Source organism: Procambarus clarkii, chromosome 94 (assembly GCF_040958095.1).
Source record: "Procambarus clarkii isolate CNS0578487 chromosome 94, FALCON_Pclarkii_2.0, whole genome shotgun sequence".
Lineage (NCBI taxonomy): Eukaryota > Metazoa > Arthropoda > Malacostraca > Decapoda > Cambaridae > Procambarus > Procambarus clarkii.
The window spans coordinates 10,645,044-10,662,659 of NC_091243.1; the positions used below are offsets into that span (position 1 = coordinate 10,645,044).

General features: G+C 43.1%; 4 protein-coding genes across 9 annotated transcripts in view; 3 read left to right on the forward strand and 1 right to left on the reverse strand.

Annotated features, from left to right (window-relative positions):
- The window catches only part of Lrp4 (LDL receptor related protein 4), a 222,350-nt gene that overhangs the window by 46,245 nt on the left and 158,489 nt on the right, over window positions 1-17,616 (reverse strand). The window lies entirely within an intron of this gene.
- Window positions 40-2,980, forward strand: LOC123747351 (uncharacterized). Of its 2 annotated transcripts, none has more exons than XR_011226177.1 (5): window positions 40-501; window positions 652-776; window positions 1,118-1,258; window positions 1,784-1,863; window positions 2,493-2,980. XR_011226177.1 is itself a non-coding variant. In XM_045729511.2 (5 exons), the coding sequence occupies exons 2-5, from the start codon at window positions 671-673 to the stop codon at window positions 2,517-2,519; spliced, it is 354 nt and encodes a 117-aa protein (XP_045585467.1). In that variant the 5' UTR covers window positions 383-501; window positions 652-670; the 3' UTR covers window positions 2,520-2,980. The 2 variants fall into 2 exon arrangements, 1 of the variants encoding a protein (XP_045585467.1); XM_045729511.2 differs by having other exon boundaries at window positions 383-501.
- On the forward strand, window positions 4,786-7,894 carry LOC138360031 (uncharacterized). The gene is made up of 5 exons (XM_069319951.1): window positions 4,786-4,916; window positions 5,068-5,192; window positions 5,314-5,454; window positions 6,337-6,416; window positions 6,974-7,894. The coding sequence occupies exons 2-5, from the start codon at window positions 5,087-5,089 to the stop codon at window positions 6,998-7,000; spliced, it is 354 nt and encodes a 117-aa protein (XP_069176052.1). The 5' UTR covers window positions 4,786-4,916; window positions 5,068-5,086; the 3' UTR covers window positions 7,001-7,894.
- On the forward strand, window positions 11,348-16,260 carry LOC123747349 (uncharacterized). The gene is made up of 5 exons (XM_045729509.2): window positions 11,348-11,799; window positions 11,956-12,071; window positions 13,004-13,150; window positions 14,192-14,274; window positions 15,841-16,260. Exons 1-5 carry the CDS (start codon window positions 11,348-11,350, stop codon window positions 15,880-15,882), a joined length of 840 nt encoding a protein of 279 aa, XP_045585465.2. The 3' UTR covers window positions 15,883-16,260.

Sequence of the window (17,616 nt, forward strand, 5' to 3'; positions counted from 1 at the left end):
AAATGTAAGGTAATGAAACTAGGCGGTGGAAACAGGCCAGACACGGGATACCGAATGGAAGATGAAGTTCTTCATGAAACGGACAGAGAAAAAGATCTAGAAGTTGTTATCACGCCAAATCTGTCTCCTGAGGCCCACATCATAAGAATACTATCAGCGGTGTATGCAAGGCTGGCCAACATCAGAACTGCCTCTAGGAACCTGCGCCATTTCGCAGGTGGAGATAGTGAAGAATTTGATGGCGACACAAGGTGTTGGAGATGCGTCGTAGGTGCCCAGATGAGTCTTGGAAGGGCGTGTCCTTCAGCAAGAGGTGGGCGTGTGACTGTGTGCGGCCAGGCGTGTCACCAGTTCCGACAGTTGGTGGTGGCGGCGGCCATAACCCTCCCGCAGCCCTATATAACACCCCACACTTCCTCCCTCACTACCACTCAGCCTCCTGCCGCCGCTCTTGCTACTGCTCTTGCTGCCGCCCTCGACGCTCCTCCTCCACCACTTCAGGTCTGTTATTCTCACATTCTTGAAGTACACCCCAAGAATCCCTTCAGTTATCTCACGAGACTTGTTACCTCCCACTGCGATATCTCCGCCATATAGAAGGTGAGGTGATATATGTGTTATCGTGCTGTTAAGTATCATTTTGTATTTCAGTGATCCATTGTCGTTCACCATGAGACTGGCGGTGATTCCCTTCCTGACGGCGACGGTGCTGGTGTTCGCTGCTGGCCAAAGGGCAGCAACTAAATGTGACGAGATCAGAGACGCGCTGGTACCATGTAAGATTATAACTACCAGTCACTGGCCACTTTTAATTTGTTTTCCCATCTGATGGTGAACTCATATTATATATATATAACTGAAAACTCCACACCCCAGAAAGATTCGAACCCAGAGTTTGGGGTATGGAGTTTTCAGTTGCATATTGGCTTGGGGGACCTTTCAAACTTGTTTGAATGGTCCCCCAAGTTACTTCCTATTCTGATTACTTCCATTCAATCTCTTATTATTATTTGAATTATATTTCCAAACAGATTTTCCTGACCCCTTGGCCACACTTCTTCATAACAAGAATATTATTACTGATAACATTAATAGGTTGACTTTGACCTTGGTTTAGGGTGCCCTTTGACCCTGACCTTCGCCGAATGCTTCACCAAGATCGACGGCTGTCGGAACGATGTCGCCAGCTCCATGTCGACTCTGGCCAACAGTGACATCAGCGCCTTGGCTTTCATTGCCAACAATTTGACAACGTTCGGTAAGTATTTGTTTATTTATTTTGCTAGCATGTGTGTAGACAGTTAATCTTCAGTCTTCGCTTTGAGAGTTTATTCATATCATTTCAACTGTTCAAGTGGAAATGATGTTTCAATATGGATATTTTCGGAAAAAATTGCGGTTATAATCCTATAAGATTATAATCTTTTCGAAAAAAATATATATTTTGTAAATTTATTCTTTGCAAATAAATTAAAAATATAGATTTTGTGTCAAAATGCTCAATAATTAACCTTAGAAATACAAAATTTCATATAAAATAAATAATGATAAATCCTCTGTGTACAGAGAGCGATATTAAGAAAGATAATGACGAGCAACTATCAAAAGAAGGAACTAAACCGTATGCTCAGATAAATCCGAATTTTCTAAGCATTCATATTAACAATAACAACCTGACAGCCTGAAGGAAAAAAAAATCAGGCTTACAGTTGATATTTTGTACTCCTCAAACATGTTATCAAATCATAAATGATTATATCCTTCTCCCCTTCGTCCCGGACAGTAATGAATGGTACAGCAGAGCAGAAAGTCATGGGCCAGGATCTGCTGGATGTGCTGGTGGACAGTGCTACTGTGACAAAGGTAACTTACAACTTCCTCACTCTTGGTTGTCACTGAAACCCGTACACGAGGCGGGACCAAAGAGCCAAAGCTCAACCCCCGCAAGCACAAATAGGTGAGTACGTTAAACCCTGGTTATATATATATATATATATATATATATATATATATATATATATATATATATATATATATATATATATATATATTCCTTTGTTTTAAATATATGATAAAAGGGCAGAGAGCCCAGGTGAATATGGGCACTCTGCCCTTCTGATCCGATCCATCGCCTAGGAGTTGATGCTATACATAGTTAAAAAGATATTTACATAAACTGTAAATTTTCTCATATTTATCGGCCTTTATCTTCAAATTGGGATATATATAAACTGAGAGGTGTACTCAGCTTCTTGGTGAGTATACACAGAGTTTACTATAGTCCTGGACTATGCTGAGGGTTGAAGTACACTTGCTAATTGGTCAGTAAACTATTGTGGTGGTCTTAATTACCTCTCCTGATATTGATAGCGCTAAAGCCTAACACCCAACCAATTCTCAACAATATTATGCATGGGACACGTAATGGTTCCAACACCAATATACTCTAGCAGTTTGTTAATGTCTTAATCACCCACTCTTACTTCCATCAGAAAATCCAAGACTGTGTATCCACGTAAGTCTGAATGAAGGCCTTGCTCGGAGTGGACACCTGTTGCTGGAATGTTACGTGGTCTGGCCCCAGTCATAAGTGAAACAATATTATCATTTGCCTCTTCTCTGCGGCTGCTGACGTTGCCTCTCTTCACTCTCTACATCAACACACGCAGTCAACACTCTGAAAGGTCGCGTTTTCTGACCAATCGCCACACCTTGTCCCTGTTAGCCCCAGCACCGACTGTTCCTGCAGAAGCCCCAACAGTGACTTCCTGCAGGAGCACCAGCAGTGACTTCCTGCAGGAGCACCAGCAGTGACTTCCATCAGGAGCCTCAACAGTGACCTCCTTCAGGAGCCGCAGCAGTGACTGTTTCTGATATAAAATGGCAACTATTCTTCATAGACGAATCCCAGCGACAACTGTTGCTATCAGTTTACTGTAGATGTTCTGTGTATTTCCTAAATATATAAAGTGGCAAAATATTAACCTTTTATTTTAGGCTTTATATCCTTTTATATATTAGGCTTTATAATTATACCTTAATATAATTTACATATTCCCAGCTCACAAACTGGGAAACTCACGCACAGCGTTTCGGACAGAGCCACAAAATAGCTTCAACTGTAATTCCAATTTCTGTCTTTATTATGCACCCTATACCCGTCCCGAGGGCGGTGGTGTAAAGGGTTACAGAGGCACATAATCGGTTCAGGAACAACAGAGAACACAAAGTTACTAGAGCGGCGAGGAACTGTTCGTTAATTGGGATGGTCTCAGCTTGACTATAATTGGGATGGTCTCAGCTTGACTATAATTGGGATGGTCTCAGCTTGACTATAATTGGGATGGTCTCAGCTTGACTATAATTGGGATGGTCTCAGCTTGACTATAATTGGGATGGTCTCAGCTTGACTATAATTGGGATGGTCTCAGCTTGACTATAATTGGGATGGTCTCAGCTTGACTATAATTGTGATGGTCTCAGCTTGACTATAATTGGGATGGTCTCAGCTTGACTATAATTGGGATGGTCTCAGCCTAACTATAATTGGGATGGTCTCAGCTTGACTATAATTGGGATGGTCTCAGCTTGACTATAATTGGGATGGTCTCAGCTTGACTATAATTGGGATGGTCTCAGCTTGACTATAATTGGGATAGTCTCAGCTTGACTATAATTGGGATGGTCTCAGCTTGACTATAATTGGGATGGTCTCAGCTTGACTATAATTGGGATGGTCTCAGCTTGACTATAATTGGGATGGTCTCAGCTTGACTATATAAACTGATGTAAATTCCTTGGTGTTGGGGGTCCCACTGTTTGTTGTACCCAGTGTCATTATACAGTGAGGCTCAAGAGTGTGGCAAGCTGTCACTCAAGGGTGTGGCAAGCTGTCACTGAAGGGTGTGGCAAGCTGTCACTGAAGGGTGTGGCAAGCTGTCACTCAAGGGTGTGGCAAGCTGTCACTGAAGGGTGTGGCAAGCTGTCACTCAAGGGTGTGGCAAGCTGTCACTGAAGGGTGTGGCAAGCTGTCACTCAAGGGTGTGGCAAGCTGTCACTCAAGGGTGTGGCAAGCTGCCACTCAAGCTATGGTGCAAATGTCGACCAATCCACACACACACACTAGAAAATGAAGGGACGACGACGTTTCGGTCCGTCCTGGACCATTCTCAAGTCGATTGTGATTGTCGATTGAGAATGGTCTAGGACGGACCGAAACGTCGTCGTCCCTTCATTTTCTAGTGTGGGGATTGGTCAAAATACTTCAGCCACGTTATTGTGACTCATCGCCTGCATATGGTGCAAATGTCAGAATTGTTATATGATGTAACTTGTATACACGTATATCATTATTTGACTATGCTGCACCTTTGCTTGATTTAGTTTGAGGGTGATGGCGATAGTGAAAGGTAATGGTGATAGGAGATATGATGGCGGTCATTGTGAATATGATAAGAGGGGATACTGAAGGCGGGCATTGTGAGGTTAATGGTAACATAAGCAAGATAAAGTATTGGAGGTAGTGATGAGCACAGTGAAGGGCACAGAGGGCACATGTCTCAGAGGGACTAAAAACCCGCAGCACAACTAGGTGAATAGAGGAATGATGAAGGGCAGAGTGAATGGTACAGGGTGGTGATAGTGAAGAGGTTGATGGCGACACAAGGTGTTGGAGATGCGTCGTAGGTGCCCAGATGAGTCTTGGAAGGGCGTGTCCTTCAGCAAGAGGTGGGCGTGTGACTGTGTGCGGCCAGGCGTGTCACCAGTTCCGACAGTTGGTGGTGGCGGCGGCCATAACCCTCCCGCAGCCCTATATAACACCCCACACTTCCTCCCTCACTACCACTCAGCCTCCTGCCGCCGCTCTTGCTACTGCTCTTGCTGCCGCCCTCGACGCTCCTCCTCCACCACTTCAGGTCTGTTATTCTCACATTCTTGAAGTACACCCCAAGAATCCCTTCAGTTATCTCACGAGACTTGTTACTGCCCACTGCGATATCTCCGCCATATAGAAGGGTGAGGTGATATATGTGTTATCGTGCCGTTAAGTATCATTTTATGTTACAGTGATCCAGCGTCATTCACCATGAGACTGGCGGTGATTCCCTTCCTGACGGCGACGGTGCTGGTGTTCGCTGCTGGCCAAAGGGCAGCAACTAAATGTGACGAACACAGAGACGCGCTGGTACCATGTAAGATTATAACTACCAAACACTAGCCACTTTCCATTCCATTTTCCATAAAATCTTGTTAAATAATAATATAAATATTATTATTTATAACATTAATAGGCTGACTTTGACCTTGGTTTAGGGTGCCCTATGACCTTGACCTTCGCCGAATGCTACGCCAAGATTGACGGCTGTCGTAGCGATGTCTCCAGCTACATCTCCACTCTGGTCAACAGTGACATCAGCGAGTTGGCTCCCATTGCCAACAATTTGACAACGTTGAGTAAGTATAATTTTTTTGATTTTGCTAGCATGTGTGTAGAGAGTTATTCTTCAGTGTTAGTTTTGTGGGTTTATCCATATATTTTGAACTGTTTAAATTAAAGTGATAATGTTTCAATATGAACATTTCCGCAAAAATATATATTTTGTAAATTTGTTATTTACAAAGAAGTTAAAAATATAGATTTTGTATCAAAATGCTCAATAATTAACCTTAGAAATACAAAATTTCATGTAAAATTAATTATACACACATAAATCCCTATAACGTGATATATCAAATGAACAAATCCACAAGGGCCGTGATGAGGGTATGATGATGATGATAAAGATGATGACTAAGGCGCGTGTGGGAACACTCAGTGCATAGATTCAAACCCTCATCAAGGCCTTTGTGGATATATTCAAATAAATGATGATATCGCTCTCTATACCCAGAGGATATATTAACAGAGATGATAGCGTGCAATTATCAAAAGAATGAACTAAAATACGTGCTTAGATGAATCCTTTTTTTCCGTATTCATTTCAACAATAACAACCCGAAGAAAAAAAACAGGGGCCAGATTCATGAAAGCACTTACGCAAGTACTTACGAACGTGTACATCTTTCCTCAATCCTTGACGGCTTTGGTTACATTTATTAAACAGTTTACAAACACGAAAACTTCCCATTCAACTGTTGTTATTGTTATAAACAGCCTCCTGGTGCTTCGGAGCTCATTAACTGTTTAATAATTGTAAACAAAGCCGCCAAAGATTAAGAAAAGATGTACAGGTTCGTAAGTGCTTTCGTGAATCTGGCCCCAGGCTTACAGTTGGGATTTTGTACTCATCAAACATGTTACAAAATCATAAATGATTATCCGCTCCTCCCGGACAGTTCTGAACGGGACAGAAGAGGAGAAAACCTTGGCGCGGGATCTCTTGTACCTCCTGGTGGACGAGGCTACGCTGACGAAGGTAAATAACACCTTCTTCACTACGGGGTGAGAATAGCTTCAGCTACCTCATCCCTTTGTGTGTGTATTTTACCTCAATAAACTTATTTCAATTTCGTTTCTTCACTCGCGGGTTTTATCTGACACCCGGGAGACGTTAATCGCTTGTTGTATCTTCCTTTTGTTTTATAAATATGATAAATATAAATCCATCGCTAGGAGTTGATGTTTAACATAGTTAAAAGATATTTATATATCTTATATAAACTGTACATTTTCTCATATATTTATCGGCCTTTATCTTCAAATTGGGATATATAAGGTGAGAGGTGTACTCAGCTTCTTGGTGAGTATACACAGAGTTTACTATAGTCCTGGACTATGCTGAGGGTTGAGGTATACTTGCTATTTGGTCAGTAAACTATTGTGGTGGTCTTAATTACCTCTCCTGATATTGATAGCGCTAAACCCTAACACCCAACCAATTCTCAACAATATTTTGCATAGAACACGTAATGGTTCCAACGCCAATTTACTCTAGCAATTTGTTAATGTCTTAATCACCCACTCTTCCATCAGAGACTAACAGACTGTGTATCTACGTAAGTCTGAATGAGGGCCTTGCTCACAGTGGACACCTGTTGCTGGCATGTTATGTGGTCTGGCCTCAGTCATGGGTGAAAAAGTATTATATCTTGCCTCTTCTATGCGGCTGCTGACGTTGCCTCTCAGTCTCTACATCAACACACATGATCCAGTCAACACTAAAAGGTCGCGTTTTCTGACCAATCGCCACACCTTGTCCCTGTAAGCCCCAGCAGCGACGGTTCCTGCAGGAGCCTCAACAGTGACCTCCTTCAGGAGCCCCAGCAGTGACTTCCTTCAAGAGCCCCAGCAGTGACTTCCTTCAGGAGCACCAGCAGTGGCTTCCTTTAGGAGCCCCAGCAGTGACTTCCTTCAGGAGCCCCAGCAGTGACTTCCTTCAGGAGCCCCAGCAGTGGCTTCCTTTAGGAGCCCCAGCAGTGGCTTCCTTTAGGAGCCCCAGCAGTGACTTCCTTCAGGAGCCCCAGCAGTGACTTCCTTCAGGAGCCCCAGCAGTGGCTTCCTTTAGGAGCCCCAGCAGTGACTTCCTTCAGGAGCCCCAGCAGTGGCTTCCTTTAGGAGCCCCAGCAGTGACTTCCTTCAGGAGCCCCAGCAGTAACTTCCTTCAGGAGCCCCAGCAGTGGCTTCCTTCAGGAGCCCCAGCAGTGGCTTCCTTCAGGAGCCCCAGCAGTGGCTTCCTTCAGGAGCCCCAGCAGTGAATTCCTTCAGGAGTCCAGCAGTGACCTCCTTCAGGAACCCCAGCAGTGACTTCCTTCAGGAGCCGCAGCAGTGACTGTTTCTGATAAAAAATAACAACTATTCTTCATAGACGAATCCCAGCGACATCTGTTGCTATCAGTTTACTGTAGATGTTCTCTGTATTTGCTAAATATATAAAGTGACAAAATATTAACCTTTTATTTTAGGCTTTATATCCTTACTCAGACCTTAATATAATTTACATATTCCCAGCTTACAAAATCCGCTTTAAACACTTGTGACACGAATATATGAACCACTAAAAGATGGCAGGCTGTCACTCAAGCTATGGTGCAAATGTCAGAATTGTTATAATGATGTAACTTGTATATATTATATCATTAGTTGACTATGCTGCACCCCTGCTTGATATACTGCTTGAAATAATGCTTATAGCCCATGAACAAATGCAAAATAAAGCCATGAGGATTTTCATACGGTCGCCCAGTACCACAGAGATACTTAATATGAGGAAGAAAATTAATATTCTGAGGATCATTGATAGTTTTACTGATATAAATACTTTAACTGGTATCAAAATACTTAGACTAGCTCACCCATCCCTTGCACTAATCCTCTAGACACTTACTGAAGGTCAAAAATCATTGAAAATGGATTTACTAAAACTGCAAATGAACTCAGAATTTATAGGATTCCCAATTTATACCTTCTCACCAAAAGAAGGAAATGAAAGATCAGACCAAGCTTCGTCTTGGGGCCAATTACAATGCATTAAGAGAGAGATAGAGAGATAGAGAGATAGATAGATAGATAGATAGATAGATAGATAGATAGATAGAGAGAGAGAGAGAGAGAGAGAAAGAGAAAGAGAAAGAGAAAGAGAAAGAGAAAGAGAGAGAGAGAGAGAGAGAGAGAGAGAGAGAGAGAGAGAGAGAGAGAGAGAGAGAGAGAGAGAGAGAGAGAGAGAGAGAGAGAGAGAGAGAGAGCTGCTCTGCTCAAAGACCTTCATCTCTCCAACCATAGATACTGATAGCTCCCTACAGCTCCCCACTGGAGGTGTAAGGTGGGTGCTTATATTCTGAGTGAGACCGTCTCCTTAACAGGTGGACCTCTGTCATTCACACCGAACTATTTGCCACATTTCTTGTGCTCAAATGGGTACATGTCTTGAAAAGTGACAAATTAATTGTATGTGATTCTTTATCATCTTCAATATCGATCAACTCTTTAAAATGCAGTTGCAACATGCTCATGTCTGAAGCTAGATAGAAATACAACATTACCTGCTGGTGTTGACCTGACCAACATTACCTGCTGGTGTTGACCTGACCAACATTACCTGCTTGTGTTGACCTGACCAACATTGCCTGCTGGTGTTGACCTGACCAACATTACCTGCTGGTGTTGACCTGACCAACATTACCTGCTGGTGTTGACCTGACCAACATTACCTGCTGATGTTGACCTGACCAACATTACCTGCTGGTGTTGACCTGACCAACATTACCTGCTGGTATTGACCTAACCAACATTACCTGCTGGTGTTGACCTGACCAACATTACCTGCTGATGTTGACCTGACCAACATTACCTGCTGATGTTGACCTGACCAACATTACCTGCTGATGTTGACCTGACCAACATTACCTGCTTGTGTTGACCTGACCAACATTACCTGCTTGTGTTGACCTGACCAACATTACCTGCTGGTGTTGACCTGACCAACATTACCTGCTGATGTTGACCTGACCAACATTGCCTGCTGGTGTTGACCTGACCAACATTACCTGCTGATGTTGACCTGACCAACATTACCTGCTGATGTTGACCTGACCAACATTACCTGCTGGTGTTGACCTAACCAACATTACCTGCTGGTGTTGACCTGACCAACATTACCTGCTCATGTTGACCTGACCAAATGTAAACTATCACCAAAATAATTCGCAAACCCTGCATCACTATGCGAAGGAATTGGAAACCATTTAAGATTATAGAAATTACTCACAAATGTCCAAGAAAAGTGTATTTAATTGAAAATGACTTAGTGTGAGAACACCCAGCACAGTAGACATTGTGGGGAGTGTGATGCACATATTGTTACAATTATAATAATTGGAGGAGAGAGGGGGGACTTGCTGCATGGGTAACAGCTTCTCCCTTGTATAAACCTACCCTGGCTTTGCACCCTGGTGAGGCCACTCCAGACCGACAACCAGAGCGCAACTCCATAGTCTCCTGAGACATATGGATGCTTACAATAAAACAGAAACAAGCAACACTTAGTGGGCCAGCCAAAGGCTTAGGGCCCGCGCAGGAATATCCCTGCAAAAAAAAAAAACTACCTCTCTCGTAAAAGCTTAGTAGATTTGTTACAAAAAGATCTTCCCGGTTTTTTGTTTTTGTATCATTTTGCGTTATTATTTCATTACTTTCCAGGTGCTCTTCCCATTTGGTATTTGTAATCAAATGGAATTTATTTAGAATTTTGACTACTACACTTGTCAACTATACAGGTCTATACTTTAGAGGGTCCTCACTCTTTACCATCTTGTAGATTGGATATATGTTTGCCTTTTCCATATGTCTTATGTTAGATGCGCACTTCCTTACAGCCCCAAGGTGAGAGAGTCTGGCCCTTCCAAGGCCAGACTGACTATCTGACCGTCTACCAAGTCCTCTTGTAATATCCATAATTCTTGAATAACTTTGCCTCATCCGCTAATCTATTTCCTCTGTCAGGTCTTTAACGTGTACTGAGAACAGTATAAGTCCCCAGTGTACTCTCCTCCACACTCATCCATCTGGTGTCCCACTTGTAATGGATGAGTGCCACTCCCACCATTCTTCTCTGGCTACTGCCCTCTGTTCCCTACCTGGGCGGCACTCTCCCATCTGTCCAAGTACTTTACCCCATTTACTCCTTATCTTGAGTTTGTACCATAGTCTCCTGCATGGAACGGTGTCTCATGCTTTCTGGCAGTCACGGAAGAAGCAACCGGATTTCTACTGACATCACAGGAACTCTGGAGGTCCCTACTGAAGCCAGTAGGCCATTAACTAATATAGTGTGTGTGGGAGATCATGATACAGTGCTTGCTCACAGAGCAATATAATAAACACATACAATTCTACGGACTTTGCAACAAACATTTCATCTTCAACGACATTTGGTCGTTGTCGCTACCCCCCCCCCCACCTCGTAGTTCCTCGCCTTGTTGGCTGTCGTACCGTCTTGCGAGACTGTCAGGACAGACGGTACTGGTCGTAGCATGGGATATATGACCTTACTTCATCTGGGGTCACCTATCACGGAGCCTTGTATTGAATGTCTCCGGCTATGCTCTGTTGTTCCAGGCTGAAAATCTGGAGCCTTTCACTTCGTATTTCACGCACCTCCTAAATTTCTACTTTAAAAGAGGTTGGGCCTTTTCTCTGGTTATGTTCCTTTCATTTCGTTTCTCCATTTCTCTCTTGATGCTGATATATTTACTTCATATTCTCCTGTAGATGGTGTGGTTTCTTTATAGACATTGTAGACCTAGCTCAAGCCTGCGTCCAGGCCAGGGGAAATAGAGAAAGACGGTGGGTGGGTGACCTTAGTGGCAGGAGCGCTACTGGAGTCTACACACGTGTCCCATGAAAAATTACATGACAAATGTCTTGAAGAAGCTCATCGTGGAACACCTACTTGATGGCTACCGATCTCCAGCAAGAGTCGACACCTGTCACAAGAACACAACTGAATATAACAGTAAAAACATTTTGTTTAATGGCAAAGGAGGTAGTGATGGTGAAGGGCACACTGAAGGTGGTGACGACGGTGATAGTGAAGAAGTTGATGGCGACACAAGGTGTTGGAGATGCGTCGTAGGTGCCCAGATGAGTCTTGGAAGGGCGTGTCCTTCAGCAAGAGGTGGGCGTGTGACTGTGTGCGACCAGGCGTGTCACCAGTTCCGACAGTTGGTGGTGGCGGCGGCCATAACCCTCCCGCAGCCCTATATAACACCCACACTTCCTCCCTCACTACCACTCAGCCTCCTGCCGCCGCTCTTGCTACTGCTCTTGCTGCCGCCCTCGACGCTCCTCCTCCACCACTTCAGGTCTGTTATTCTCACATTCTTGAAGTACACCCACAAGACTCTATATTAATCCCAGGGAATGCCATGGTATGGTTCTTTACGACATTCCCGCCAAGCACAAGGGTCATGTGACAACAACGTATGCTCTCCACCAAGATAACACTTTGCTCTTTGCAGTGATATGGCCCCGTCCAACATGAGGTTCCTGGTGATTTTCGTCCTGACGGCGTCGATGCTGGTGTTCGCTGCTTCTGCCGCCCAGGCCACATGCCCATGGGAAGCTATTATGAAACGTGAGTTTGTTATATGCTATCCAGTCTTGTTTGTATCCACGCGACACACACACGAAACTTTCCACATTGTGAAAAGTTTAGTGTGTTTGCTTTCTTCAGTTAGGAAAGAATAGTCACACACAGTGCTTGTGGTGAACATAAGGGGGCCACACAGTGTTTGTGGTGAACATAAGGGGGCCACACAGTACCTGTGATGACAGGAAGGGGTTAGACAGTCCCTGAGGTGACCGGAATGGTTCACAGAGTGTCTGGAGTAACTGGAAGGGACCATATAGTACCCAGGTGACTGGTAGGGGGCCACATGGTGCCCATGATGGGCTGAGGTGATACTTCATTATGTTAGATAATGTTCAAGTGGTCTATTGGAGTCAGGATACTCGACAGCCACACTGGCGTACCTATGAACGTCACGATAATATTGATCTTAAGTGACTATCTATACCAAGAGAACTACCACCGCTAGAGCAGAAGGGAAGGGAACTATCATGGGGAAAGTGCCAAGCCATTACGACTATATAGCACTGGGGAGAGGAGTCAGGATAAGAATGTGGGATGGGACGGGGAAAAGGAATGGTGCCCAACCACTTGGTCGGTGAGTGAACGCCGACCTGCATGAAGGGAGACCGTCGCTCTACCGTCCAGCCCAAGTGGTTGGGCCCCGCCAGAGTTGAGGCCGGAACGTCATTATTTCTTAGTCTATGGTAACACCACACTCCACGTGTTGACCAGACCACACACTAGAAGGTGAAGGGACGACGACGACGACGTTTCGGTCCGCCCCGGACCATTCTCAAGTAGAATCGACTCAAGAATGGTCCAGGACGGACTGAAACGTGGTCGTCCCTTCACCTCCTAGTGTGTGGTCTGGTCAACATGCTTCAGCCACGTTATTGTGACTCCTCGCCTGCACCACACTCCACGTCTTGTTGCAGTGTGTGGCGGGAACGCGACGCTGCTCAGCGACTGCCAAAGTAAGATGCAAAAGTGCAAGAACTCAACACTTCCTACCGTCATCCAACGCTGTCTCCCGAGGAAACTCTACCCCTTCATCGCCATCTTGAACGCGACTCTGACAACAGGTAAGAATACTTCCAATGCATTCATACTTCTAAGCCTTGTTTTGTTCATACTAAGGTAAATGTCAGTTGCAGTAACATGACGCTGGGATATCAGTGTTCCAGTGGGAAGATCCTTAATGTTCTGAGACGGAGCCGTCATTAATGGCGCTCTCATCTACTTCTGTTAAGACTGACATATGAGGTATAAAATAAATGCTATTTCTCCTGTTATATATCATCACACTCCTGTTATATATCATTACACTCCTGTTATATATCATCACACTCCTGTTGTATATCATTACACTCCTGTTGTATATCATTACACTCCTGTTATATATCATTACACTCCTGTTATATATCATCACACTCCTGTTGTATATCATTACACTCCTGTTGTATATCATTACACTCCTGTTATATATCATTACACTCCTGTTATATATCATTACACTCCTGTTATATATCATTACACTCCTGTTGTATATCATTACACTCCTGTTATATATCATCACACTCCTGTTATATATCATTACACTCCTGTTATATATCATCACACTCCTGTTGTATATCATTACACTCCTGTTATATATCATTACACTCCTGTTATATATCATTACACTCCTGTTATATATCATTACACTCCTGTTATATATCATTACACTCCTGTTATATATCATTACACTCCTGTTATATATCATTACACTCCTGTTATATATCATTACACTCCTGTTATATATCATCACACTCCTGTTATATATCATTACACTCCTGTTGTATATCATTACACTCCTGTTGTATATCATTACACTCCTGTTATATATCATTACACTCCTGTTGTATATCATTACACTCCTGTTATATATCATTACACTCCTGTTATATATCATTACACTCCTGTTATATATCATTACACTCCTGTTGTATATCATTACACTCCTGTTATATATCATTACACTCCTGTTGTATATCATTACACTCCTGTTGTATATCATTACACTCCTGTTATATATCATTACACAATAGAGGCTAACACTGTCCACGATTGTCCCCCATATTTAGCGCCCACCACCCCCGGGGACATGACAGCGGCTGCGGATCTGCTAAGCATCTTACTGGGCAACAAGGAAGCTTGTGCCACGGCTGTGAGTACTTACCTAATTACCTAATTGTGGTTGCGGGGGGTTGAGCTTTGGCTCTTTGGTCCCGCCTCTCAACTGTCAATCAACAGGTGTACAGGTTCCTCGACCGAGTGTACGTGTCAGTTTACTGTTGACCCCCCCTGATGATTGATTGATGAAGATTAAGCCACCCGAAAGGTGGCACGGGCACGAATAGCCCGTGCCACCTTTAAGCAATAAGCATCTTATTGCTTCTTAATTACAATTATTACTTAACCTATACCGTTGATAGGTTAAGTAATAATTGTAAATAAGAAGCAATAAGATGCTTATCTTAACATACTAAGAAGGTTAGGTGAGGTCAGTGTTTTCTTTGAAGCTTTTCAAGGTAAACTAAAATATTCACAATCAATTAGTATGTCACATATGCACTTATTAATTAAGCCAATATTAACTGTAAGCAAGTGCGAGAACGGGTTGTCTGATGGTAGGTAGTTTCATGTACACCAGTCTCCCAGACACACAAGACCTACACTCCCTAAGCAATCAGAACTGCCAGAACTTAAGTGATTGTCAAGACGAAGAGAATTACCACCGCCAGAGTGGAACATCACATCATTTCTCAATCCACAATTGTTACATCACAATTATAACACGAAGAACAAACTGCACACTACGGTAATGGTAGCAAGACATGTGTTTCTCTCTCTAGGTGCTGGTTTGGGGGTCTGATTCACGAAGCCGTTACGCAAGCACCTACGAACCTGTACATCTTTTCTCAATCTTTGGCGGCTTTGTTTACCATTATTAAACAGTTAATGAGCTCCGAAGCACCAGGAGGCTGTTTATAACAATAACAACAGTTGATTGGCAAGTTTTCATGCTTGTAAACTGTTTAATAAATGTAACCAAAGCCGTCAAAGATTGAGGAAAGATGTACACGTTCGTAAGTACTTGCGTAACTGCTTCGTGAATCTGGCTCCTGGTGATGGGCTTCAGGCTGGAGCCCAACACACTAAGTCACCAGCTAGCGAGTATACTTTAGCTATTGTTATATCATTATATACATTATACATTCACTCTACAGGTGAGCATATACAAGTAGGAGTGAACTATACACTCACACAATCAGTAACAAGTATGGCAGTAATCATGATCATTTGTATATATCTTAGTATATATACATCCTGGTATATATATATATATACTACATCCTGGTATATATACATCCTGGTCTTAACTAACTAGGGACTAGTTATGAACTAGCTGTAATAAACTAGGTCATAACAGCTATGAAAAATGAGTTTAGGAATAAAAAGTAACTGTAGTGAATATACACAAACGTCTTCCACTGGACCATCAAGGTCCTGTTAAAATAAATGAAGCAGTTACCCATTAACTGCTGCACCATCAGCCAATCACACCTCACACGAAAGGTGGCTATTATCACATTCACATCTAGAAAATGTAGAAACTAGTGCAGTGTGAAGGAACTCTTAAGAGTGAATATTTATATACGAAGTGATAGCTTATACGTTTTGTAGGTACGGTGGGTCGGGTAACTAACCGATCTGTTCTTATTCTTAACAGGAGGTGACTAAGTGTGTGAAGGCATTACCTGCTAATTCATGATTACCTGCTTAAGGCATCTCCATCCCCGCCGTGCGCCTGGCCCCTGGTCTACCCCGGCGGACCTTTCTGTCTGGAGTGTAACTGTGGTCCGGCGTAGCAGCACCTATGGTCTAGCGCACCAGCACCTTTGGTCTGGCTCACCAGCACCTTTGGTCTGGCTCACCAGCACCTTTGGTCTGGCGCACCAGCACCTTTGGTCTGGCGCACCAGCACCTGTGGTCTAGCACACCAATGACAACTTAAGGGACAAGAATCTTCCATCATATTTACAACTTTTAAACAAAAAAATAATAATAATACGTGTTTGCTTTTGTTAACTAAAAAAACTTGCTTTATTTTTGCTTTATATTTTCTGAACATATAAAATGGCAGATCGTATATTTATAGTTTTATTACAAATTTATGAGAAAACGAGTATTTATCTGTATTTAAGAGAACGAAAGAATTCCCTTCAATCCAAAGTGTCCCCTAACATATTATAACTAAGTAACGACAAGGTAAAGAGGAAACAATGAATGGGGAAAGAAACGCCCAAATTGGTAAGGAAATGGCTAAGGCTTTCATGTCTTACACAAATAATAATAGAGTCGTAGCCTCCTCATTCTTCCCCTACTGGGAACCTGCCAGTCACATGAAGACTTTCACAAGAAGCTCTCAGTGACCTTGCTGGCTGAGGTCTGGAAGTGACCTTGCTGGCTGAGGTCTGGAAGTGACCTTGGTGGCTGAGGTCTGGAAGTGACCTTGGTGGCTGAGGTCTGGAAGTGACCTTGGTGGCTGAGGTCTGGAAGTGACCTTGGTGGCTGAGGTCTGGAAGTGACCTTGGTGGCTGAGGTCTGGAAGTGACCTTGCTACAATTATTTTATACCTAGAGGTTTGTTTTTATATCATTTTGAACCTGGAGCTTTTTTTATATCTCTTAAATGTTTGAGCTCTCTCATATTTGCTCTTGATAGTTGTGGATAAAGGTGTTGTATTTGTTCTTGATAGTTGTGGATAAAGGTGTTGTATTTGTACTTGAAGTTGTGGATAAAGGTGTATTTGCTGTTGAAATTGTGGATAAAGGTGTTGTATTTGCTGTTGAAATTGTGGATAAAGGTGTTGTATTTGCTCTTGAAGTTGTGGGTAAAGGTATTGTATTTGCTCTTGAAGTTGTGGATAAAGGTATTGTATTTGCTCTTGAACTTGTAGATAAAGGTGTTGTATTTGCTCTTGAACTTGTAGATAAAGGTATTGTATTTGCTCTTGAAGGTGTGGATAAAGGTGTTGTATTTGCTCTTGAAATTGTGGATAAAGGTGTTGTATTTGCTCTTGAACTTGTGGATAAAGGTGGCTTCCTCGACCTTTCTCTCTGTACATTCCACATGCTAACATGCTGACATGTGTACAAGGTGCAGGTATGTACACGATGAGTCACAATAACGTGACTGATGATATGCTGACCAGACCACACACTAGAAAGTGAAGGGACGACCACGTTTCGGTCCGTCCTGGACCATTATGAAGTCGAAACGTCGTCGTCTCTTCACCTTCTAGTGTGTGGTCTGGTCATCAAGGTACAGGAGCTTCACTTACGTCTCATTTGCGTTTCCACCTTCCACTGATGTCCTCTTGTGTTGTTGTCTTTCAGTTTAAAAAGTCTGTCCTTTGTTCCTTGTTTTTGGCCCTCAGTATTGTGTACGTAGTGATCATATCCCCTCGGCTCCTCCTTGTGTTGTTAGATTTGATTCATGTAAA